The 24,778-nt window shown below is 44.5% G+C and overlaps 2 protein-coding genes across 11 annotated transcripts in view; one reads left to right on the top strand and one right to left on the bottom strand.

Moving 5' to 3' along the window:
- The first annotated feature begins 446 nt into the window (after nt 1–446).
- Nucleotides 447–19,180, top strand: LOC135377910 (uncharacterized). Of its 4 annotated transcripts, none has more exons than XM_064610656.1 (14): nt 447–600; nt 1,377–1,404; nt 4,083–4,202; nt 6,484–6,585; nt 11,519–11,680; nt 11,835–11,915; nt 13,294–13,476; nt 13,809–13,864; nt 13,944–14,063; nt 14,109–14,301; nt 16,096–16,195; nt 16,740–16,846; nt 18,792–18,923; nt 18,982–19,180. In XM_064610656.1, the coding sequence occupies exons 1-14, from the start codon at nt 551–553 to the stop codon at nt 19,108–19,110; spliced, it is 1,563 nt and encodes a 520-aa protein (XP_064466726.1). In that variant the 5' UTR covers nt 447–550; the 3' UTR covers nt 19,111–19,180. The 4 variants fall into 4 exon arrangements, with proteins under 4 accessions (XP_064466726.1, XP_064466729.1, XP_064466727.1 ...); XM_064610659.1 differs by having other exon boundaries at nt 449–600; nt 14,127–14,301; XM_064610657.1 differs by lacking the exon at nt 1,377–1,404 and having other exon boundaries at nt 451–600.
- A 125-nt stretch (nt 19,181–19,305) lies between these two features.
- Nucleotides 19,306–24,778, bottom strand: part of LOC135377911 (protein kinase C iota type-like) — a 44,838-nt gene continuing 39,365 nt past the window's right edge. For 4 of the 7 annotated variants that reach the window (XM_064610662.1, XM_064610661.1, XM_064610665.1 and 1 more), the window contains 2 exons: nt 19,480–19,528; nt 19,306–19,419 (listed from right to left, as the gene is read on the bottom strand). In XM_064610662.1, the coding sequence (XP_064466732.1) occupies nt 19,356–19,419; nt 19,480–19,528 (113 nt within the window). In that variant the 3' untranslated portion in view covers nt 19,306–19,355. Of the gene's footprint in view, nt 19,577–24,778 lie in introns of all 7 variants that reach the window. The other 3 variants (XR_010418216.1, XM_064610664.1, XM_064610663.1) reach the window with 3 other exon arrangements.

The following is a 24,778-nucleotide window of genomic DNA, read 5'->3' as shown; positions in this document are numbered from 1 at the left end:
ACTGGTATTTTGTAGAAATTCATAGGGTTTCTACGGCAACTGTTTTTCGAATTCCTCCCCATAAAGGTGAGAACGCACAACACTAACTATGATCAATGAGGCTCGTGCACATGACGTCACGCGCAGCCTTTGAGCCACATGACATGAGAAAACATAGGGGTGCGTAACAGGCGTCATACTGCGGGACGAATGAGGCAGCAGCGTGCATTTTTACAATTTCCTCTCGCAATTGCACGCATACCGCAACAACTCACGGCATGCCCTCCTTCTGTGACTCCGCTGCCGCAATGAGTTTTCCAATGTCACGTGACCAGACATGACGTCACTGCACAAGCCTCGTTATTGCTTCGCAATACGCGGTTAGACCCAAAGCATTTTTGCTCCGAGTTCACATGTACGGGTGTCAACGGAAGCGACGCTTATCAAACTTCACATTGTGTTCTCGACAAGTCATGAGCACTAATCTGATGGGCGCATTGCCGTGTAGGGGCGTTAGTTCTGTTCACGATTACTTGCTAATCGTATAACCGGTAGCAAAATATGCACCAGAATGGTGATTCCTCTGTGCTGTCTGCAGAATTTCCGGAGCAGGAAAAGGAGGTAAGAGATCCGTAAATGCCTTCTGTTATTTCAGTGGTCTATAAAAAAATAACGTGTGCGTTAGAGAGACATACTGAGGCTTGCCCAAAACAACTATGCGCAAAACAAACGCGTGGTGCTGCGTGTAACCCCATTTGTCCCTTAGTGCACCGTGCATACCTTCGCTTAACAAGCTTTACATTTACATTGTGGCGCAGTGGGATTAATTAATCGATACATTAAAATCATCACATAGCGTTGCTTTGACGGTGATCACAGCCAGATGAGCACCTAGAGCTACCATCGTGTAAGTTTCTTGGGTACCCGCGAGCCGACCTCACCATCTCAAAAGTTCCGAAGCACCCAGCATGCATGCTTGATTGAAGCTACACAAATTGCTTTAAACGCTATATCCAAGCAGCTTCCTCTGTTAGATCGTTATGTTGGACATCGTTACGCAATCATAAAAAAGGCGCAACGGCATGTACACAGAAGCAAAATTTGAAATACACACGAAAAAAAGAGATAAAGTATCACAAACGCAGCAATTTTAATGGGAGGTATGCGGAAAAGGTATTGCAAAAGTGACAAAAAAATAAAAATAATAAAAAAGATTTTGTGAAATAATCACATGATAGGCTGCACACATACAGCTCATAGATAAGAGCTCTCTACGAGCTCTAAAAGGTAGACAGAAATGACGAGACGTAAAGGTATACAAAAGGAAGCTCTTCCTTTCGGATAGCTTTACGTCTCGTCATTTTTGGCTGCCTTTTTTTTTTCTTTTGCTTTTACAGGAACGAACGTCGAGATGACAGATTCCTTGTGAGTAACCTTCGTAGACATTTCGCATGCGCTGTTCTCTTAGTTTAGACTTAGACGTATCGTTCTTGACGAATCAGAACAACAACCGATTTTAAACATTAATGCGGTAACACACGTCAGCTTTTTCAAGTTGCCTTTTACGCAAGAGGTACACTCTTAAAAATGAACTTCACCGCATAGCACTCTCTTAGCCAACCGTCATCTCGAATGATATCGTTATCTGCCCTGATTTGTTGAAAACGGGAGGCGTACGCCTTTTTTGTGACACTTATGCTGTTCATAATTGTCACAAAAAGGGCGTACGCCTCTAGTTTTCAACAAATCATGTCAGATAGCGATATCACTCGAGATGATGGTTGGCTAGGAACGTGCTATGAGGTGAAGTTCATTTTTAAGAGTGTATGTTGAAACAAGGTAGATACCTTTTGTAGTCACTACATGCAACAGTGCGGGGCGAATGTTGATTTCTATCTCCTCGGTCCTTTTTTCTCATCTTGGTGGTATAGCGTGTATCGTCAGACGTGCATCACCCTCGCAAATAAGCGGAGTCAATCGCTTCGTGAATCCAACTTCAAACAGGCAATCAACTGACTACCATTCCGAATAATGTGTCTCCATACTTTTTTTTTCTTACCAACCAACCGAATAATGTCACTCCGTCTCCTGATTTGTTGAAAACGGGAATCGTACGCCATCTTGCGACACTCGTGGTAATTATGATAACTGTCACAATTAAAAAGCATACGCCCCGCGCATTCATTCCACATATCAGGAGTGATAACGGTGACATACTGCGCGATGGTTAGCCTTCACCGTATGACACTGTCTTCGCCAACCATTGTGACGAATTATAGTTATTGCTTCTGACTTGGGGAAGAGTGCACTCTTAAAAATGAACTTCACCGCATAGCACACTCCTAGCCAACCATCATCTCGAATGATATCGTTATCTGCCCTGATTTGTTGAAAACGGGAGGCGTACGCCTTTTTGTGACACTTATGCTGTTCATAATTGTCACAGAAAAGGCGTACGCCTCCCGTTTTCAACAAATTAGGGCAGATAACGGTATCACTCGAGATGATGGTTGGCTAGGGGCGTGCTATGAGGTGAAGTTCATTTTTAAGAGTGTGGGGCGTACGCCTGCCTTTTTCAAGAAATCACGGGAAAGAACGGTGTCAAGCAGGAATGGAGGGTGTTATGAGGTTCTGTATTTACATTTTAGAGTGTAACAACAGAGTGTTATGTACCTTGCTACATCTTCTCAACACTAAAGGCTCGGTTGTCAAGTTTCGTGAGGGCGTTCTTCAGTGTTCGCCGACTAGAGTCAAAGCGTCGGCAGGTGACCAGCACGTGCTCCGTGTTCTCCACAGTTCCGCAAGTTGAACAGTTCGACGATCCAACGACACTTATCTTATGAAGGAATGCTGCTGCGAGCGGGACTGCTATTGAATATACTTATATTACTTTGCTTGCTTGCCAGAAAAAAAAAAAAGGGTGGGGTGGGGTGGGGGAGACTGATATTTTCGACATTGTTGACATTTTAAAATTTTCGAATATCTAGACGGAAGGTGTTTGCATTCGTCATCGTTTTTAAGGTACCCTTACAGCAAGTCATCGCGGTGCCCACCATGAACAGACGTCGTGAAATTAGATACAAATTAGCCCCATTGTGGGATTTACATCGCTTCAATATAGCAGCTATAGCAATTTCTCGGAATTTTTAAAGAGGACTCGTACACGTAGCACATGCGTACCCTTACTTTGGACAAACAAAGGAGGTCTATTTCATCTGCGAAATGAACATAATCGGGGTTTTCACATTATGGTTGTTTGTGGGTTAGGAATTTTGTTACAGCACAAACTCGGTGAATTTCCCTCCAAAAGTGCTCGCGTAGTAAGTGAGATACCTATATTTATTTATTTATTTCAGAATACCTCCAAAGGTGCTTTGGGGCCATTACATGGGGGAGTGGGTTACAATATTAAACAGCATCAGAGTATATGTAAATCACATTTAGTACAGAAAAATAGTGAAAATACAACGCCGTGATAATGTGAGATAATAATATAACATACAACGAAGTTTATGCATGAAGAAACAACATCATAAGCTACAATGAAAAATGGATCATGTGATATACGTTAATAGTATGTTAAAAAGTACTGTACGCAAGCAAAACACTTAGAAAGGTAACCGAATAATAACTATGAGAACAGAACAGAGATGGCATTACGAAATTCTTGAGTTTGTGTTATTGTAGCGATGTTGCTCGGAAGGTCATTCCATTCTAGGACGGTGCGACAAAAGAATGATTTTGAAAAAAACATTAGAATGACATAAAAAGCGGTCGACTTTATTTGGGTGATCAAGGCGGGGAAATATGACAATGGATCGGCGAATCGGACACTGTTGTGAGGTAATGTTGTGCAAGAATTTATGAAAGAGAGATAGACGTGAGATAAGACGGCGCTGTTCTAACGACGAAATATATATGTAGGCTACGAATCATTTAGACGTTATAGAAAAGTAAAGTCAGTCAGACACCTCACTGTCATGCTATCTCATACAGTCCCGTGTTTATTGGGGTAGTGGGCCACAACTCTCGTGGCGAATTCGTCATCATCATTATATTTGTTGTTCCCCTAAAGCATATGTTGGAATGAACATACATGACAGCAAGAAGCGCAAATGAGCGGCAGTCCTCAGGTGGTCACCATGACAGCGAGCAGTCATTCAAGGAGCAGCCGCAGAGGAGACCTCACTTCTAGCCAAGAGAGCTCCAACGTTCACGTGCAGGTAAACATATACCGTCTTTCCTTCTCTTAATTTACCACGAGATAACTTTTCGTCCTGATACATTCTCCTGGATGGACCCAACGTATTCGTTGTAATGTAAACTGTCCATTGCTCTGGTGAACACGAAACCATCCTCTACAGCAATGGTCAAACGTGGTTCACAAAAATGGGTGCTTTGAATGGGACAACTTACTTTAGGATGACTGACGGTGTTTGTAATATATGGACAAAATGGGGGGGGGGGGGGGTGCAAAGAGGTAAGAAGACGTGAGCTAGTGAATCCCAAACCGTGCCAGTTGCACTCTTTCAGCGAGGGCGGGCTTATAAGACAGTCAGTGTCTGGGCACCTGATCTGTACTATTCATCTAGTACACTCTAAAAAGAGAACCCAACCGCACGCTCACTTTAAAAACAGAACTTTACTACATAGCACGCTCTTAGTCAATCACCATCTCGAATGACATCATTCTGTTCCCGATTGGTTAAAAACGGGAGGCGTACCCTTTTTTTTTTCGAACACTTATGCAGTTCAAAAAGGCGTGCGCCCCCCGCTTCCCACAAATCGGGAGTAATAAAGGTACCATTCTGTGCAATGGTTGGTCTTCACCGTGCTATGTGGTGAAGTTCCTTTTTTAGAGTGTATAAGAACGGTAACGCATTTGTGACACATAGAACTATCGTGACATTTTTGTCTGCATCAAGCTAAGCATTTGAAAAGTGTCACAGCACAAACTTAGGTTCTGTAACCTTCAGAGGCGTATTTACAGGTGTCGTACTAGACACAGATGTGTCACCGTAAACATAGAGCTTTCTGTTGGCCTGCGCGCACACTCTAAAAACTGAACTTCACCGCATAGCACGCTCTGCGCCAACCATTGCCAAGAATGATAGGGTTATCGCTTCTGATTCGAGGAGAGATGGAGTCGTACGCCTTTTTCTGTCAATTATCATGTGTCCAAATTGACACAAAAAGGCGTACGCCCCCTTCTCTCTTCGAATCAGAAGCGATAACCCTATCATTCGTGGCAATGGTTGGCGCACAGCGTGCTATGCGGTGAAGTTCTGTCTTTAGAGTGTAGAATGCGTCACAAAAGCGTCACCGTTGCATAACAGACTCAAGACCAACCGACACTGAGAAAGATATTGATTTGTCTCCTGACTTGCTGAGGACGACGCGCGTACGTCAATTTTGTGTTTCACAAAAGGCGTACACCTCCCGTTTTCAACAATCAGAATACAGTACACTCTAAAAACATAGCTTCACCGCATAGCACGCTGCGCGCCAACCATTGCCACGAATGATAGGGTTATTGGTTCTGATTCGAGGAGCGAGAGGGTTGTACGCCTTTTTATGGCAATTTGGATATATGGTAATTGCCACAAAAAAGGCGTACGCCTCCTTCTCTCCTCGAATCAAAAGCGATAACCTTATCATTCGCGGCAACGCTTGGCGCACAGCGTGCTATGCGGTGAAATTCTGTGTTTAGAGTGTGTATCATTCTGAGCGTTGGATCTCCACGAATCCTGTTTTTAGTACCACGACAGTCCCAGGCACTGCGCCATGTGCTTCTGTTAAAAAAAAAAAAGAAACAAACAGCGCAAAGCCGGAAAGAACATAGTATACCGGAAAAGAAGCTCAGGTAAGACATACGTTTGGTTTGGTTTGAAGAAAGATTCGCTTAATAAAAAAACGAAACATAAATGTAGGACTACTTTTGTGTTTATCGGATTTCATCGAAACGTCAGACTTGTATGTGTAAGCTGAAATGCCGAAACGGCCTTTTTGTACATACCCCGTGTGCGCAGCGGAAATCTATACTGTAAGGTATTGCCATCTAACTGCATAATATCAAACAGTATCCGTACGCCAACAGGTCTGTTCAAACCAACACAAATACACACTGTTAAAACAGAACTTCACCACATAACACGCTCCTAGCCAACCACGTTCCGAATGATATCATTCTGTCTCCTGATTTGTTTCAAAATGGGAGAAGGCTTGGACACATTATGCATCTCGAAGATAGGCGCCTCCTATTTTCGACAAATGAGGAGACAGAACGATATAATTCGGAATGGTGGCTGGCTAGGACCGTGTTATGTGGTGAAGTTTCTGTTTCAAAAGTATATATGGTGTTGGCACGTGCAGCATATCGTCACGCTAGGCTGACACACCTTACGCACTAAATGCACTCCAATTACCTATGACCTTGTTTTAATAGTATATGTTCCACAAGTATATCTGTTGTTGAGCAAAACAAACATGGCTCTAATATTACAGATATCTGACATTGCTGGCGATGAGGATGTCGTAGCCACGACCTACTTTCTCAAGGTCTGCAAGTCTACCATACTGAAGCCCTACACGATTATCCTGCAGCTGGTAAGTGGCTGTACTTCGTGTTGCTCACGCTCCATTTAGCTTTGAGCATAAAGGACTATGCAAGCGGGCTGATGTAAATAACATGACGATGTAGACAACATGACGTAGGCAGTATATAATTGAGTATGGGGTTAAGACAAGGGGTGAGCAAACAAAAGTGCAACATAGGATAACATTCAAACCAATAATTAAGCTTCCTTGCAGTTTATGTAGGAGGGACGAAAGGGTGAAGGAAAAAAAGGAAGGCCGTAACATCGCCTTATTGGTTAAACATACAACAACTTTCTTACAATTTACTTTCCTCCTCCATACTACCGTTTTTCTCCCGTTCGTCACTCTTAAGTGACCCCAGCTTCCCCAGCTCCTCTGTGACATCATAGTGATATTTACCCTAACCAGCCTTGCAGTCAACAAAGCTCTATTGGAGCTGAACTCTAGCCGTTGAATATTCCTGTTTACTGTATTGCTGCATTTGCGGGCTATGTGGGACGAAAAACGAAATCAGAAAACGAAAGAAAACACACTGTTCTGCATCTTTGTTTATTAACCTCTGTACGTGCCAGATTCTGTGTGCTGAATGCCTTATTGCTCCCACACGCGTAACTCGATCAAGTCTTACGTTGTATTTCGTTGGAGATCCCACACCAGAGAGGGGATTTACAACCCTGGTTGACCGAACTTTCCTAGGGAAGTCAATTTCTGGAAAACTTTGTCTACATGACTACATATGTCTCAAATTTCGAGATTTGTCGGGGCAATGATGTTACAGCCTTCCTTTCATCGCCGTCACCTTTTTGTCCCTCCTACATATACTGGAGAAAGATTTGTTGCTGGCTTAATTTGAATCTTTGTTGCTCGTTTGTTTGTTGGTCCCCTTGCCCCAACCCAAAAGTCAGGGATATCCTGCCTACACTCTAAAAACAGAGCTCCACCCCACAGCACGTGCCTAGCCAACCATAATACCTAGTGAAAACGTTCTCTCCCTTGGTTTGATGAAAACGGGGGGCGTATGGCATTTTGGTGGCAATTATGAACTGCATAGTGCCACAAAAATGGAGTACGCCTCCCGTTTTTGGCAAATCAAGGAAAAGAAGGATGTCACTCGGGATGCTGGTTTGCTGGGAGTGTGCGAAAGTACACTCTTAAAAATGAACTTCACCACATAGCACGCTCCTAGCCAACCACCATCCCGAATGACAACGTTCTATTACACGTGCACATATTAAACTTAAGCTGGCTTTCAAAAACTCTGTGTAAAAAAAAAAACTTTTGAGCGGAGATCGTCCAGTGTGGCAATGGGCCCCAGTAGCGAGGCAGGTTGTCACACGGACTGGGGCAGGTTGCCTCAGCTGCATTTTCTTTTCTCGTAGTCTTTATTGTGTACCGAATGGAATACCCACAGGAAGTGCATATGGTAAACAAACTAAACGAGCAGAAAAGAACCTATTATCTTAAGCCTTACATTTTATATTTCCACGTCTGTCCTAGCTATACAGGATTCATGCAAGCTGGTCACTACTGGCTGTAGACAGCCATTGTAAATGTAAAAAGCGCCACTAAATTATTACGCGATCGCTAAGATGTACTACAAAAGCTACTGAAACAGTTTCTCGCGGATATAGTTTGCGCTGTCCTGTCAGTCGCTCAGTGCAGTTATGATAATTTAACAAAGAGGCAACAACTACACTCTTAAAAATGAACTTCACCTCATAGCACGCTCCTGGCCAACCATTATCTCGAATGATATCGTTATCTGCCCTGATTTGTTGAAAACGGAGGGCGTACGCCATTTCTGTGACACTTATGCTGTTCATAATTGTCACAGAAAAGGCGTACGCCCCGTGTTTTCAACAAATCGGGGCAGATAACGATATCATTCGAGATAATGGTTGGCTAAGAGCGTGCTATGCGGTGAAATTCATTTTTAAGAGTGTAGTTCGGGAGATAATTGGGGCGTTTCATCGCCAGAGGTGATCCTCTATTTCATACGTCTGAAACAGAACTTCACCGCATAGCACGCAGCTAGCCAACCATCATCTCGAGTGACGTCGTTCTCTCTCCTGGGGGCTTAATCACTTGCACGCGTTAGGAGCTAACGAGAGGCGGGACACTCGTCTGAAGGGCACGTGATAAAACACGTGCACGGCGCTCTTCGCGCGATACGTGAAGGGCGTGGGATACGTCACGCGCAATGTGTCACGTGCCCATCTTTTCGAATTTACCGCCCGCCTTTTTGAATTTCCCGCTGCTCGTTAGCTCAGCCTCATAACGACTGTAACGACGATGAAGCGATTAAGCCACCTGATTTGTTGAAAACGGGAAGCGTACGCCATTTTGTGACAGTTATGCGGTAATGATAATTGTCACAAAGAGGCAACAACAACTTCATTTTGGTGGTGATAACTTTGCGTTTCATCGCCAGAGGTGATCCTCTACTCCACACTCTCACTCTTAAAACAGAACTTCACCGCATAGCACACAGCTAGTCAACCATAATCTCTCCTGATTCGTTGAAAACGGGAGGCGTATGTATTTTTGTGATACTTACGCAGTTATGATAATTGTCACAAAGAGGCAACAACAAATTAATTTTGGTGGTGATAACTGGGGCGTTTCATCGCCAGAGGTGATCCTCGACTCCACACTCCACTCCACTCTTAAAACAGAACTTCACCGCATAGCACGCCGCTAACCTACCACCATCTCGAATGACGTCGTTCTCTTCCCTGGTAGTTGAAAACGGGATGCGTACGCCTTTTTGTGACACTTTTGGATTCATGGTAAAAGGCGTTACTCTGTTGATGGTTAGACTTCGCTCGTAAAACAGAACTTCATCCGCATAGCACGTTCCCAGCTAACGCCCGCATGACATCGTTCTCTTCCCTGATTTGTTGAAAACAAGGGGCGTACGCCTTTCTATGACAGTTACCATAACTGCATAAGCGTCACGAAAACACGTACGCCCCGTGCTTTCCACAAATGCGGAGTGATAACGGTATCATTCTGTGCAATGGTGTACGGTTAGTTGGCACGTATAGTAACTGTGTTACAGTTACTTCTTTTGAAGTGTAACTATGTACTAGTTAACTACTAGTAACTACTAGTTACTAGTAACTATGTAGCTACAATTACCACGTTGAAGTAACTTAGTCCTTACATTTTAAGAAAAGAAAGCCAACGAAGTATAGTTATACCGTGATATAAACAGAGAATTTCCCATGGGCCCTAACATAATGGTGGGAGTTAGTCTAAGGCCATACCGGCTGCGTGTGAGACAGAAAAAAAAAAAATCGTGGAATTGCTAGCTGGGAAAGACGTCAGGGTATCTGAAGCCCCGACAATACGATGCTGGGGAACTGACGCGTGCAAAACACTGCACAACGTTGCCCACCTGCGCACTGCTGAAGAGGCCCAAGAAGGCCTAAACAGCTGTCCATTGCTGGTGTGGCGACGTTTGGGACTTGTAAACACATGTTCTACGTGGAGCCAAAGAGCCTCGGTAACTTTTTCCTCTGTATATGTACTTCACTGGCTTTACACTGGGCTTTCAGTGGTGATTCTCGCACCCTGACGGGAGGATATTACGTTCCACATGACCTTCTGACGCCACCCACTCAAACGTTGCCCACCTGCGCACTGCCGAAGAGGCTCAAGAAGGCCGAAACAGCTGTCCAGTGCTGGTGTGGCGACGTTTGGGTCCTGTAAACACTTGCAATACCTGAGTAACTTAGTTGCAGTTGCATTTTATAATTACTTTAAACAAAGGCGATAACTACACTCTTAGAAATGAACTTCACCACATTGCACACTCCTAGCCAACCATCATCTTGAATGATATCGTTATGTGCCTTGATTTGCTGAAAACGGGAGGCGTACGCCATTTTTGTGACAATTATGAACCGCATAAGTGTCACAGAAAAGGCGTACGCCTGCCGTTTTAAACAAATCAGGGCACATAGCGATATCATTCGTGATGACGGTTGGCTAGGAGCGTGCTATGCGGTGAAGTTCATTTTTAAGAAGTGTAGTTACAGTTACAGGATAGCTTTGCAGAAAAGTAACGATGTGACGTATGAAAGAGGAGGTGCAGCGCGCGCAATAAACACACGTTCGTTCTCCGATTCACTGATCGCTCCGTTCCTTCCTCACAACTACATGTAGTTACTACCCAAGACTGGGTCGCGGTAACTTGGCTGATGGGCCTCACAATGATCGAAAAAAGGAGTAGCAGTTCTTTAAGGGGGGGGGGAGCGTTTGTGAGCTGCACTCTTAGAAATGAACTTCACCGCATAGCACGCTCCTAGCCAACCATCATCTTGAATGATTTCGTTATCTGCCCTTATTTGTTGAAAACGAGAAACGCGCAATACGCTGACCTCAGGGACCGCTTCGTTCCGGCCATTCTTAGGCGCACAACACCAGCGGCAGCACAGTGTGACCTGGTCTCGTGGTCACTGCTGTATTAAGCATTACAGTGTTCTTGGCAAAAGCGCTATGAGTAATTCTTAGGTCAACAACATCAGGAGTCATCCCAACCTTGGCGCCCTACTTCAATACGTGTCACCCTCTGCCTGAGGTATGTGTGTATAGCCTCTCCCTGGGGGTTACTCTGCGGGTCATGTGACGTGGTCATAATAAGGAGAAGATAATACCTATGTTTGACCCTACTTGTGACAAAAATCTCAGTCATAGTCGGATAACAGGATTGTCATACTAACGAGATGGATTTATGTGGCGGCGGAACTGTTCCCAAGAAGAACGGTCATAAAGTGAGTATGTCATATTATCAGGGGTCATATTAACGAGGGTTCACTGTATTCAAATTCCCACAAAAAATCGTACGCCTCCCACTATCGGCAAACCAGGAAAGGTGGTTGGTTCTGTTCTGTTTTTAGAGTACAGAACATTACTGGCGGTCTCTTCGCTGTTGCAGATAGGATGGCGAGCCTTCCGCAAAGAACATCCGACCCGGCGCCATCTGAGGTGGCAGCTTCTGAATAAATTGTATCCAGCCACGATCTTCCTGGTTCTAGTCTACTTCGCAGCGCTGCAAGGCATCGCTTGTCCAGGGAGGCTAGACTTCGTCGTGCCTGTGGTGAGGCACACTTTCTTACGGATACGTTCCAAAGAAATGAGCGGTCCACCAAGCTAAATTGACAAAATTAGACCGTGTGCGTCCTCATTTTCATGACATGTATGGACTGACTTCGTTTTGCCCAAGCGTACTGAACTAGTGCAATGACTTTCAGGGCACAACGAAAAATGGAACTCCACCAGCTCCCGTAACAACGACAGTTGGCACAACAACAATTTCCTTCTTCGAAGAACCTGTAAGTGCTGTATTGCCACATACCTTAATGGAGAAACGAGCGCATTAAGAATACTCAGAACCGGAGAAAAAGAAAAAAAAAAAAAGAAAAAAAAAAGCATCCGGAAGAAATGGTCCCTCGCTCTACCGATTTCATAAAAGCACTTTCATGGTCGTCTGCCATTCAGTATACTCCGTGCAGAGCACACGAAGGCTCTTCTGCAGACGGACAGTGCTTAGCTCTGTCCTTTTCCTGAACGGCACACTGCGCTATGACGGTGGCTACAGCTGGTCTGCCTGCAGTGCGTCGATCGCCCGCCATACGGACGGGTGGTTGTTTCCTACGATTGCGCCGAACGCCCTGTGCAAGCCCTCAGCATCAGAGATTTTGCCAGTGCCCCCCGCACCTCCCTAGGCCCAAATCTTGCAACACCCCCTAAAATACCGACCAGAAAGGCCAAAAACGCGACAAAAGCAGCAGATATGGGCGTGAAGATTTGAACACTGAATGGAAGCGACACCGCTTATTTGATTGCCAGTGATGCGCTTTCTTATTGTGAATGCCGCTTTACGTAATATCCACAAGATCCTTAGTGTTCCCTGGGTCACAGTCAGTTGGCTTGTAAGATATCAACCGTGGAGAACGCCATATCGAAAGCCGTTGACATCGCAGTTCGCATCCGCAGGTGTATAGTCTACTGCAACGGCCGCACACTGTTCAATCAGACCTTCACCACATAACACGCTCCCAGTCAACCACGATTTCGAATGATATCCTCTCTCCTGATTTGTTGAGAAGCTAGGCACCTCCTCCTCTTTTCAGCAAATCAGGAGAGAGAATGATTTCATTCGGAATCGTGGTTGACTGGGAGCGCGTTATGTGGTGAAGTATTTTTAACAGTGCAATATCTCAGCTGATCCATGCTAGGCTGTCAACCAAGATGCGTTTCTTAATTGCTCATTCAGTATCTCGGTGTAAAGTGTAGGTTGTGAATTCGTATTCCAGTATTCCATTTTCAACAAAGGGCAATCGAATGGTACACTTTATGAAAGGGGCAGGGGTTACGAGACCGTCCCTTTAACACCACCTAAATGTTTGGCGACACACCCCTAACCCTTTGCCTGTGCACCCTTTACAGGGGGGCCTATGGAGCTGCTACAGCGCAACTGTAATAATGCCCTCTCCTCCCCATTTTTGCAACCTCCCCGTGCTTGCGATTCTGGATAACCCACTGTTCGCATATCGAAAATGTGACGCGGCCTTGTTGACCGACAGTCTCCGACTGAATGCTTGTGATCAGAGGAAACTACGCAGCAGTGCGCCATATAGTGTTGAACTGAGTATGGTGCGGGTGCTACATGAACTAGATGGAGTCATCATACGTTTATCATTTTGTCAGGACTATCCAGCTGTGGACTACCACGAGAATCGAGAGAAAGATGTAGTGGGTACTCACGAGTGCACACACAGGCTGACGATGTACATCTTGCCCAGTGTGGTGCAGCTGGCGGCCTTTGTCTATGGCTTCTACATGTTCCGTATCGTGGAAGTGGACGAGCAACTGTACGCCCTCATGGAACGCGTAAGGGATTTACTGCAAGTCTACGCGTGCTACAGTGTCAACATGCTCATAGCCAACCATTATTCTGAATGACATCGTGACGATTTGTTTCTGAGGATTGTGACAAAAAGGGGTACGCCTGTTGTTTTAAACAAATCGCTGGAGCGAACGATGTAATTCAAGATGACGGTTGGCTAATAGCGTGGCCCAGGTTCCGTTTTAAGATCGTCCGATATAGTTTGTTTTGCGTTCAGAATATATATATAACCGATTCAAAACATTGATATAAAACACTGCCTCTTGCAAACAGAGTAAACAGTCACGGTATCACGTCAGTTTCGTTCTGTTTTCAGGTATTCCTCCAGTCATCAGTATATTTCGCCGAAAGAATTATTATATCCATAACAAGGTACCGAGGACGCACTGTTCCACTGTTCACTGTGCACTGTTCCAGCGCACCGCATTACAAAGGCAATGGTTCGTTCCAGAAAGTTCTTGATGGCAGCTGTTTTGTGGGCTGGACTGCAGGTCATTGTGCAGGTGCTGTACAACCTCGCCTTAGAATCGGAAATTGCGTTGCTTAGAAGAACGTTCGTCAAGGTTGGAACGTAAGTATTATTGTGTCAACATGGTTTGTCTCTATGGTCCCTTAGGTCAGTGAATACTCCCAGGGTGGACACCTACCTCCTGTCTGCTGTTCGTGTGTTTGGCCAGTTGGTCATGACCACGGTCGAGATGGCTGTCATCCTCAACTACTGCACCCAAAGCGAGATGATCATTATTTATATCAAAGGAATCACACTGCGCCTGCGGGAAAAGCGAATCACCATCAGGGAGGTGATGCATGTACGTGCGCCCAGATACGCGTTATCTTCTTGAATCTGCCAGAAGACTTTCGATAATTTCCACCGCTGTTAAAACGGAACTTCGCTACATAACACGCTACTAGCCAACCACCATGATGGTTGGCTAGGAGCGTGTTATGTGGTGAAGTTTTAACAGTGGCGGTGGTGATAGAACTGCTTGCCGTATAGTCGGCCACACGCTCAGGCGGGCAACAGTGCTGTTTCAACAGTGTCTGTGTTCTGTCCGTGTCATTCCAGAAGCGATCCAATCGCGTGGCTTGGCCCACACGGATTTCTTTTTACTGATGATTGTTTGGCAATCAGGCATCAGTTTATTTTCGCCGAATTCATTCTGACGCTCTGGGGCGCTTCCAGGATAGCTTTCACAGTATACGTGCGTTGCCTTCGACGGCTTTTCCACAGAGAAAGGCTAAAGCGTAACTTGAGGTCAGTAATACTCAGGGTAGTCATAAACGGCACATCCTTTACGCTGAATAAACTGTATAAACTGATCTGGGTCTTTTGTACCGTACAAAATGTTACCACCATAAACACAAATAAAAAAAAAACTTAGGAAAATCGCAGACTCTTATGCCATACTCCTTTGGAATGCAGTATCACTCTTAAAAATGAACTTCACCGCATAGCACGCTCCTAGCCAACCATCATCTCGAATGATATCGTTATCTGTCCTGGGGGCTTAATCGCTTCATCGTCGTTACGGTCGTTACAAGCTAACGAGTGGCGGGAAATTCAAAAAGGCGGACGGGAAATTTAAAAAGGTGGGTATGTGATAAAACACGTGCACGGCGCTCTTCGCGCGATACGTGAAGGCCGTGGTATACGTCAAGCCCAATGTGTCACGTGCCCACCTTTTTGAATTTCCCGCCACTCGTTAGCTTGTAACGACCGTAACGACGATGAAGCGATTAAGCCCCCTGATTTGTTGAAAACGGGAGGCGTACGCCTATTTTGTGACAATTATGAACAGAATAAGTGTCACAAAAAAGGCGTACGCCTCCCGTTTTCAACAAATCTGGACAGCTACCGATATCATTCGAGATTATGGTTGGCTAGGAGCGTGCTATGCGGTGAACTTTATTTTTAAGAGTGTAGTGCCTGCCTGTTCCTACAATCCTTACATTAAACATATCCCCCCATGTACGGCGTTCAACCACGTTTTTGCGGTGTTGTTCTCGGGAAGATTTTTTTCCTATAAAACCACGTTTTTCAACGTTCTCTTGATCGAGCTAGTGAACCAGCAGGTGCCGCTGCTATCCCTGCACCATAGTGCTCAATCAGTGCAAGCAATTTCCTTTTATTTCACCGATGAACCCACACTAGAGTTGCAGTCTCGGGTATCGGACACACCGAAAAATAAATGTCAAGATCTTTGAACAGTCGTCTCAAACTGTAGGGACTAGGAACAGAGGTTAAGATCTCTGAGAACCTGCCGAGACGCATGATGATTTTAACGACGCCATTCCACCAATCATTATTCAGTGTTTGTTACCATAGGTACACTCTTAGAAATGAACTTCACCGCATAGCACGCTCGTAGCCAACCATCATCTCGAATGATATCGTTATCTGTCCTGATTTGTTGAAAACGGGAGGCGTACGCCTTTGTGACACTTATGCAGTTCATAATTGTCACAAAAAGGCGTACGCCTCCGGTTTTCAACAAATGAGGGCAGATAACGGTATCATTCGAGATGACGGTTGGCTAGGAGCGTGCTATGCGGTGAAGTTCATTTTTAAGAGTGTACGTTTGAATTTGTTACCTTTTGTTCAGGAAATCCTGGCTTGTCGTGACTTCATCAGTCATCTTAATAAGAACCTTGGGAAGGTAACAGCATGCTTCCTTGTCAACTTTGCTGTTCATACTGTGGCTGGTGAGTTACTTTCAGTGCTCGTAATAGAAATAAGTCTTCCAAAAAGGATGACGCAAATATGTCACGACTGTAGATCTTGCAGCCAGAGACAAGATTGCGTCACAATGACGTCACTGACATAGCAGGCTCGTATATATGTATTTCTTAGGGAACAGCTCGCACAACATGCATAACATGACAGCATAACATGCTCGGAATGGTACCGTTTTCTTTCGTGATTTCTTTATAATCACACGGCTTGTCAAAATGCTGGGACTTTTTGTGACAATTTGTATGTATGTTAATTGTTAATTAATGTTTAAATAAATAAATTTTCACAAAAAGGCGTACGTCCCGCTCTCCTAGAATCTATAGCGAACCGCATCGTTCGGCACAATGGTTGGCGCCGAGAGGTCATGTTTGTAGAGTATAGGGAAACTGAATGAATTTTTCTCTTTTTTTGCAACCATAAGGGAAAAAAGGAAGAATAAAATGACACTATTTCCTTGTAATTGATCTGGCGTGGCGCAACACTTTCCCCACAAGTGTGATCGGTTTCATGCAGGAGTCTTCCTCTTTCTGCTGAATGACGACAGCAACGGGATGGTGATGGCATACCGTGGCCTCTATCCTATCCCTTGGTTTCTGGCCATGTATTGGCCCGTTTATCAGGTACGCTAAGGTCGATGGGTGTTATCCAGAATCGGACTGCAATTGTCGTTCAGGATCGTTCAAGCTTTGATCGCGGCACCTTCAGTGGCGCAAGAAACGGTTGTTTGTGCTGTACACTCCTAACACTGAGCTTCACCACACAACATGGTGGCATTGCAGAGAATCACATGGTTATCACTCCTGTGATTCGTGAAAAGCGAGGGGTGTTAGGGAACGTGAGGCACAGTGAGACGAACAAGTTTGTCGATTTTTGCATTCTTGTACAGGAAAGAAAACTTCGCATTTTTAATTCCACTGGCTAGAAGAAATCTTGTTTTATACTAGTCTTGTAGAAGAGTGGAAGCGCAAAAAACATAATAAAATAAATAAAAACGACACGGACAACTGAGCAGAAGAGACAAGCTAGAGCTTACTTTCAGCAGTTGAATGAAATGACACAGAGGATACACAACCCGAAGCAGGAACACGGCACCAAACCAGTTCAGTTTATCAAACCAAATAAAGCAATGGTTGCGAACCAATTTTTCATGCTTGTACCATTTAAGAAAATCTAGCAATCAACTCAATAGGGAAATAATTGAAGCTAAGGTGAGTGTATGCGTGTATGGGGGGGGGGGGGGGGGGGTTGATAATTCAACTGTTCAACTGGTTTGGTGCCGTTTTCCTGCTTCGGGTTCTGTATACTGGATGTCATTTTCTTCATTTGCTGAAAGTAAGTGCTGGTTTGTCTTCTCTGCTGTGTTGTCCGTGTCGTTTTTTGCGCTTCCACTCTGCTACATGTCGTGCCAGCACGCCCAAACATCAGCGTTAATTGTACGGGTCATACAAAATAAACGTTATTTTTTAACAGGTACCTCGACAAATTGCGAAAGTATACACAGCTAACTCTTGTATCTGTGTGCTCCACGCTCGAGAAGAGTGTTACAACCAGTGGGGTACCGAGAGCACACAACGAATAAAATGATCCAAAATAAACGTGTAGCATGGCTCGAGGCGTATTCTGGCGGGAGCGCACCGTGGAATAGGCAAGACGTCAACAATATCGCTCCCGTTTAGCACTGCCATATCAGGAATGTCGGGATCGACAAACAAATTCGGTCTTTTCCTGCTCTTCCTCAGAAAACTTCGAATTCCCCGGCGACATTCTCCTCTGTCAGACACCCGGCTTTACGTAGAAGCCGTGCTATTCACCACCCTGGAGTACACTGCTTCAGTGTGACCCACGTGCTTTCCATTTACTATACAGTTCATAACGCGGATTCAAGTCAGTATTGCCGTATACCACAAAAAAATGTAATCAAAATATTTTTTCCTCCCCGAAATACGTCCGCCAATACGATTCGCCTACCGATTGCCGATTGCTTGCAGATTTGCGTGAAGTGATGACGATGTCGCACTCGTACCTTGTACTGTTCGATGGACACAGTTACAGTTTCGCTTTTCTAAGGTTCCCGAATGAAGCGGACATCGGCAATGTAACACTCTGCCCCATGCCTCACTATCTCTCACGTTCCCCTACGCCTTTATGACAACTAATGTAACTGCATAAGTGTCATAACGAGGCGTATACGTCTGCCATTTTCAACAATCGCGGGAGCACGATGTCATTCGAGATGATGGTTGGCTAGGAACGTGTTATGCGGTGAGTTCTATTGTATAAGTGTCGGGTGTTGTGGAGTATGCACTGCAAAGGCGGGAGGGGGGGGGGGGGACTGCACGCAATGCTTGCGTGACGTCCAAACGCAACATTCAACGCAGTAGAAACCAGAATAACTTTTCCCGTAACAATGTGGTATTATGTTAAATACATGAGCATAAATGTGGATGTCCTTAATTTTGCGTAACTGTTAAGTGACTGCAGGAGGGTGCGCGAGATGAATCACTTTAGTGCATGCTGTGTTGAGGACTTGAGCAAAGACATAATCAATGTACTATGCAAACGCAGGCATCACGAGTAACGAGTATGGGAGAAAAAATTGAAAAGATCAGCATTGAAACAAGGGTGTTCGGATACCAAGATGCACAAGAGTTCGAGCTAGACTCCTTCCTCCTCTTTATAGGAAACCTCAAAATCAGAGTAAGTTCAGCAATGTTCGGAGTTGATCCAAACAAGTAAAACAAAATTCCTTTCCTAGGCCAGGATGTTTGGAGCCCGCATTCTACCGTCTACTGTGACGCTGGGGTTCGGTTTGGTGTTTCTCATCGTCTACGTGCTCATTATTGCCGGCGCACTGACCAACCCAGTCATGGGACCTTTACTCTAGCGCAAGAGTATACATTCAACTCGATGTTATTGCACAAACGAGGAAATACATCCCGACGTGGTGTAAAATATTATGCCTCTAAGATCTTTCGTTGAGACAACGAATGGTTGTCATTTTACGTACGAAGTCTGTGCCTCATAATAGTCTACGTTGTGCGGATGCATGCATAATTGAAAATACTTCTGTAGACACATAGGCCATGTCTTCACGAGCTTTATTGTCGATGACGGCGGTGCTGTTGTCAGCTACGGGGGTTCTCTAGTGGCATCCTTCAGTTTTTCTCCCTTTCCGAGGCGACGAATAGCTCCCCTGCGTGTCAGAAGTGCGTCGTGGGCGATGGATCGTGTGCATAAGTGCCTCGTGCTTTACCTTAGGTCGACTAACGCTTTTTGTCTCGTGGTGGCTCTCCCGGCGGGTGCTTGTGACAGAAATGAGCGTGAAATCAATCACGGAATCGCGACGTCACCTGGCAAGGGGGAAACGCCATTAATGGCGGATGCCCTTTGCGCCGTCCTTCGGCTGAGTTACCTGTCTAGGCGGGGGAAAGCCCGCACGAAAAACTTCCATCTTCAGACATTACAATCCCAAACGTACTTCAAATGCATACGTTGGTTGGAGCGCGCCATCAAAGTGCGGACTTTATAATTGCGTCTAGGAAGCTTTACTCTCGGAGATTACCTATGTTACGGTAATATCAGGAAACGACATTGATAATTTCGCAATAATTTAAGCAATCTTCACAAGTATGTACAAATAAGCAAACAAGAACGCACGTTGAACGCGCATAACCAGTAATAAAAGACGTCCAACAAAGCCACCATGAACCTGCACGTGAAGGAAAAACATTGTTCATTCCTTGCGAATCACCAGGAGCTACCTAATTTCCGTTCGTGTGGCATGTACGCTTTTCGTGGTGGCTTGGCCTGCGCTTGTCATCGTTCTCGTCTGCGGTATGGACAAGAATGTCTTGAAGCCAGGTGACTCCGTCTACAATCTTACGTACACACATTTCCGTAGAACTTCTGATAGTGAAAACTTTGCAATTTCGTGTACTTCGTGAATGGCAAGAGATGAATACAATTGCCTACATCCTCGAAAATTCAGTAACTATCTCTCAGCGCATGATAAACGTGCGATTCCGCATTGCAACCAAAACACCAAAATCACGAGAGTTATCGGGCAAAATGCCCAGATGGTGATTTAACGCAATTAGGGCGAACGCTCCTGCCAACGTCCCTGAGCAATAAAAGAACGAGAGTTCAAGAAAAGCCACTAGCGAGTGCCGCAGGCAGCACTCTTATCCTCACAACCTTGACGGCTCTTGCTAATAACTGCTATATCATTCAGTCAACTGCCACGCTTTCATCGTCGCTTTGGTGTTAGTAAGGCCCTACAGGTTGTGTGTTTGTCCTAATTTTGTTTAAATCACCTCTGCAATTTACATTACTGTTTCACATTTCGCCTGCCTCGTATTTGGACCTCAATGAACGTGAGTGTGAAAGAAAAAAACAAAGGAATGGAGAAGGGAAGAGGAATATGTGTCTATCTTAACGATTCCCAATATACGTTGACAAGCCCGATGACAGTGACAGGTCATGAGAGCGGGGCTGGGTCGAATGACGCCACTAGTACTCACTGACATTTCCTGACATGCCGTTTTTCATCAGCATTTCGTGATAATTTCGTGTCAACCGAGTTTAATAAATGAAATGACTGTATAGATTAAAAAAGGCTAATATCGGTCTAAGTTGAATCCTACACTCTTAAAAATGACTTCCACCACATAGCACTTTCCTAGCCAACCATCATCCCGAATGACAACGTTGCATATGTATTATGCACGTGCATAATGGGACAAAATAGGCTCCGCCTCCCGTTTCAACAAATCACGGGCAAGAACGTTGTCATTCTGGATGATGCTGGCTAGGAGCGTGCTACGTGGTGAAAGTCATTTTTAGCAGTATATGCTAGCAGGAGTTTTCTTGGCGCTGCAATTACCGCGGCCTTCAGAAACTACGATAAGAAGAAGAAGAGAAAAAGAAAAACACTATGCCCTCCTTGGGACAACGCAATCAATCTCCATATTCACCGCCATAAACTAACGACTGCTGCACAGTCGTGGATGTTCATGCTTTTTCTTTCGTTTGTACCACAAGGCTTCTGAGCAAAGGACTTTGCGTGTCCATATGAGACTATAGTTGTCTCACGACGTAAAGTCGCGAATTATCAACCATATGAGACAGTGGCAGCTATATTAAAGAGACACTAAAGTGCAAAACTTTTTCCTCGCGAAATGAGACGTGTCGTTACCTTGAGAACAACGCAAAAGGAACGCGACGTCGCTCGATAGCTATGCGCGATCGAAACCGTAATTTCCGCCTTTCCTCTTCTTCCCTTCTCAAGAAGCGCGCCAATGCAGAGCAGCCTGTCATTGATTTCCTCAAGCGATCTCTCGCGATGATTGGACAAATCGTTTGAGGAGAGCGTAGATTACGGTTTCGTTCGTGCATGACTATCGAGCGACGCAACAGTTGAAACCTGTTCCTTTTTTGCTGCTGTCAAGGAAGCGGCATCGTTCATTCCGCGAGAAATGTTTGTACTTTAGTGCTCCTTTGGTGTATAATTCATTAAACCGTGCATTGAAATCTGTTTGTTTTTGTGTTGTACATGCATCGAGTTTGAGCAATAAATACTGAGGTTTCTAAGCCATCTAGAAAAAATAAAATAAAATAAGGAACAAGAATCGTCAGATATTTGTGACATTTTCTAAGGTGGCAGTTTTGTAGCGTACCTCATGTTTGGTGCGCTTGGAAGAGAAAAGCCAAATACAGATATCCGACCATATGTATATGCACTGCAAGCAGCCACCAATAATGTCCCAAGTACAGTAATTCCTCGTTTAACAGACACCGGCATGAGAAAACCACCAGCATTCTAAAAACAGCACTTCACCGCACAACACGCTCTGGCATCATAATGGCATCGTTCTTTTTCTTGATTTGTTGAAAATGTGGGCAGCGTACGCTTTTTTTGTGGCAACTCGGGTATATGCTCAATGCCATAAAAAGGCGTACGCCCAACTTTCTTCTCCAATCAGAAGCGATAACTGTATCATTCGGCACAATGGCTGGCCCGCACAAATGAGGCTGGCCCGCACAAATTCCTCTGATTTCCTGAAAACGGGGGGCGTACGCCATTTTTGTGGTATTATGCAGTTTATAATTGCCACAAAAATGACGTACGCCCCAGTTTTCAGGTAGAGAACGTTGTCATTCGGGATGATGGTTGGCTAGGCGCGTGCTATGCGGTGAAGCTCTGTTTTTAAAGTGCAGAGCATGCTATGCGGTTAAGTTCTATTTTGGAGTGAAGGGGTGGAAACAACGTTTACGGTTCTTTCAGCCTAACAGCCAGAGAAAGGACGAAAGTTGCCAGCAGAAATGGTACATAATGATAAAAGGAATAGCAGCCAGGGACAAGGACAAGGAAGCGCACAAACAAACTGCTGCCAGCAGAAAGCAAGGCTGAACAGTCTAGTAATGCCGGTGTCTCACAGGATGATGCAGTTATTATTCCTGATTTGTGGAGAGTGCGGGGCGTACGCCTTTTTGTGACAATTAACGTAACCACATAAGTGTCACAAAAGGACGTACGCCTCTCGTTTCCAACTAATCAGGGAAGAGAACGATGTTACTCGGGATGATGGTTGGTTGGGAGCAACTCCTGTTTTAAGAGTGTACTTTCTGCACGTCATGAATTTCTGCGGAAAGTTCCCCATTTTCCCACCGTGATTTCTTTTTTTTTTTTTTTTTTGCTTAAGCATTCATTCATCGAAACTTTCCCTGACACCCCAAGCTACATAACGGACATTTTGACTTTACTCGCTAAAATCCGAATTAATACGTTAATGTCGGAACTAATATGCTGTTTCCAATAAAGAGATGCATAAAAGTTTGCGTTAGTCAAAATATATATAGGTCACAGATGTTTGTCACTTCCTTACACTTCCAAAATTAGAGTTTTTTTGACACTTCTTAAGCGTGAAATATTAAGTCGCATTTGGAACGTCAATTACGGTACCTGTAGGCATACTGAAATAAAGGGTCTGATTGTTGAAATCATATAATATCGCAGAGATATAACACTAGTTTGAAGCAATTAGGGAAGCATCTCCACTATGTCGGCCTCCTTATACTTAGTATTACAAGCCGGCTGCTCGGCGGAGACCGTGAGTGGAAAAGAATACCGGCTGGGGTTAAGGAATATACAGGGTGTTTTACCTAAAGTGATAAAAAGTTCTAATTGGCGACGTACTCGCCGGAGGGTTGTGGGACTTTCGGCAATTACCTTCTGGAATCTTTTGCCAACATTGAGGAAGGCTTTGGACAATTTTTAATTAAGGGAAATTTATTTTTTCAACTGAACTTTGAAAATTGCCAAGCGAACCTCACTTTTTTTGCAGAAATATTAAATCCTCCACAGATAACCGCAGACGCAACAAAAACTATGCCAGTGTCGCAACAGAAATATTTAAAAAAATTAGTAAAAATTACGCTTTTACTTTTCCCCCCGACTATTTCTGTTGCGATACTGTGCATAGTTTTTGTTGGGTCCGTGGCTATCCGTGGAGGACTTCATATTTCTGTAAAAAAAGTGAGGTTCGCTTCAAAGTTCAAGTTCAAGGTTCAATTAAAAAAAATTCCCTCAAATAAAAATTGTTCAAAGCCTTCCTAAATTGCGGCAGAAGTTTCCAGAAGGTAATTGCCTAAATTCCTACAGTCCTCCGGCGAGTACGTCGCCAGCTAGATTTTTTTATCACTTTAGGTGAAACACCCTGTAGACGATTTAAGCACATGTAGATTCGTCTGAGCGTAGGGTTGCCACCTGCCCAGATTTTACCCGGACAGTTCGGATATTCTAGTTTTGTGGCTGACGCTTACTAAATTCCATGTAACACTTGGCGCTACGGTTTGGTGTATAGGATTAAATGAAATTTTGATTAATGAATTTTTAACTGTTAACGAATTAATCTGCGAATTATTAACTAATCTAATAAATTAAATTAACGAATTGTATCAAATTTTGATAGGAGATTCTCAATTGTGTCGAAAAAATAGACAGCGGGCTCCAACAACTGCATCCTTTTCCACCTTTGCTTGCTGGCATAGCAACTTCCAACCCTAATACTGTCAGATCATGTTCTATTTCCTAGATGCAAATTTGGTTGCCATTCTTTATTGAACTCGACCGGCAGGACACTCTGATATAAGTGTCACTTGTGCGGCTATAGGTATTTCTTGCCTCCTAGTCGAATCACTCTGATAATTCAATGAGCACATAAACCTTGTTGTACAAACAGTCTCCTGCGAGTGAGGCGTTAGTCATCACAAAAGCAGTTAGCTTGGGCGTGAACGTGGCTAGTTGCCCTAGCTAATTGATTGTTGGTAGAATTATTCGGTCACCTTTCATCCACAGGAATGTTCTTAGGATGACTCCCTTCCCGCCATATTTAATTTGAACTGATGAGTAATCAGCGCTTCCATAGCAAGGCATTTACCAAACCACACAACGTGGGATGACTGCACTATAAGAACACCTAAACGGGAGCGCCCACCTACCTACGCAAAATAGCGTCATAGGGAAAACGTAGGAGTCAAGGGGCAAGTGATAT

Source organism: Ornithodoros turicata, chromosome 1 (assembly GCF_037126465.1).
Source record: "Ornithodoros turicata isolate Travis chromosome 1, ASM3712646v1, whole genome shotgun sequence".
NCBI lineage: Eukaryota > Metazoa > Arthropoda > Arachnida > Ixodida > Argasidae > Ornithodoros > Ornithodoros turicata.
Note: the sequence above shows the minus strand (reverse complement) of the source record. Positions and strands in the feature narration are given on the sequence as shown.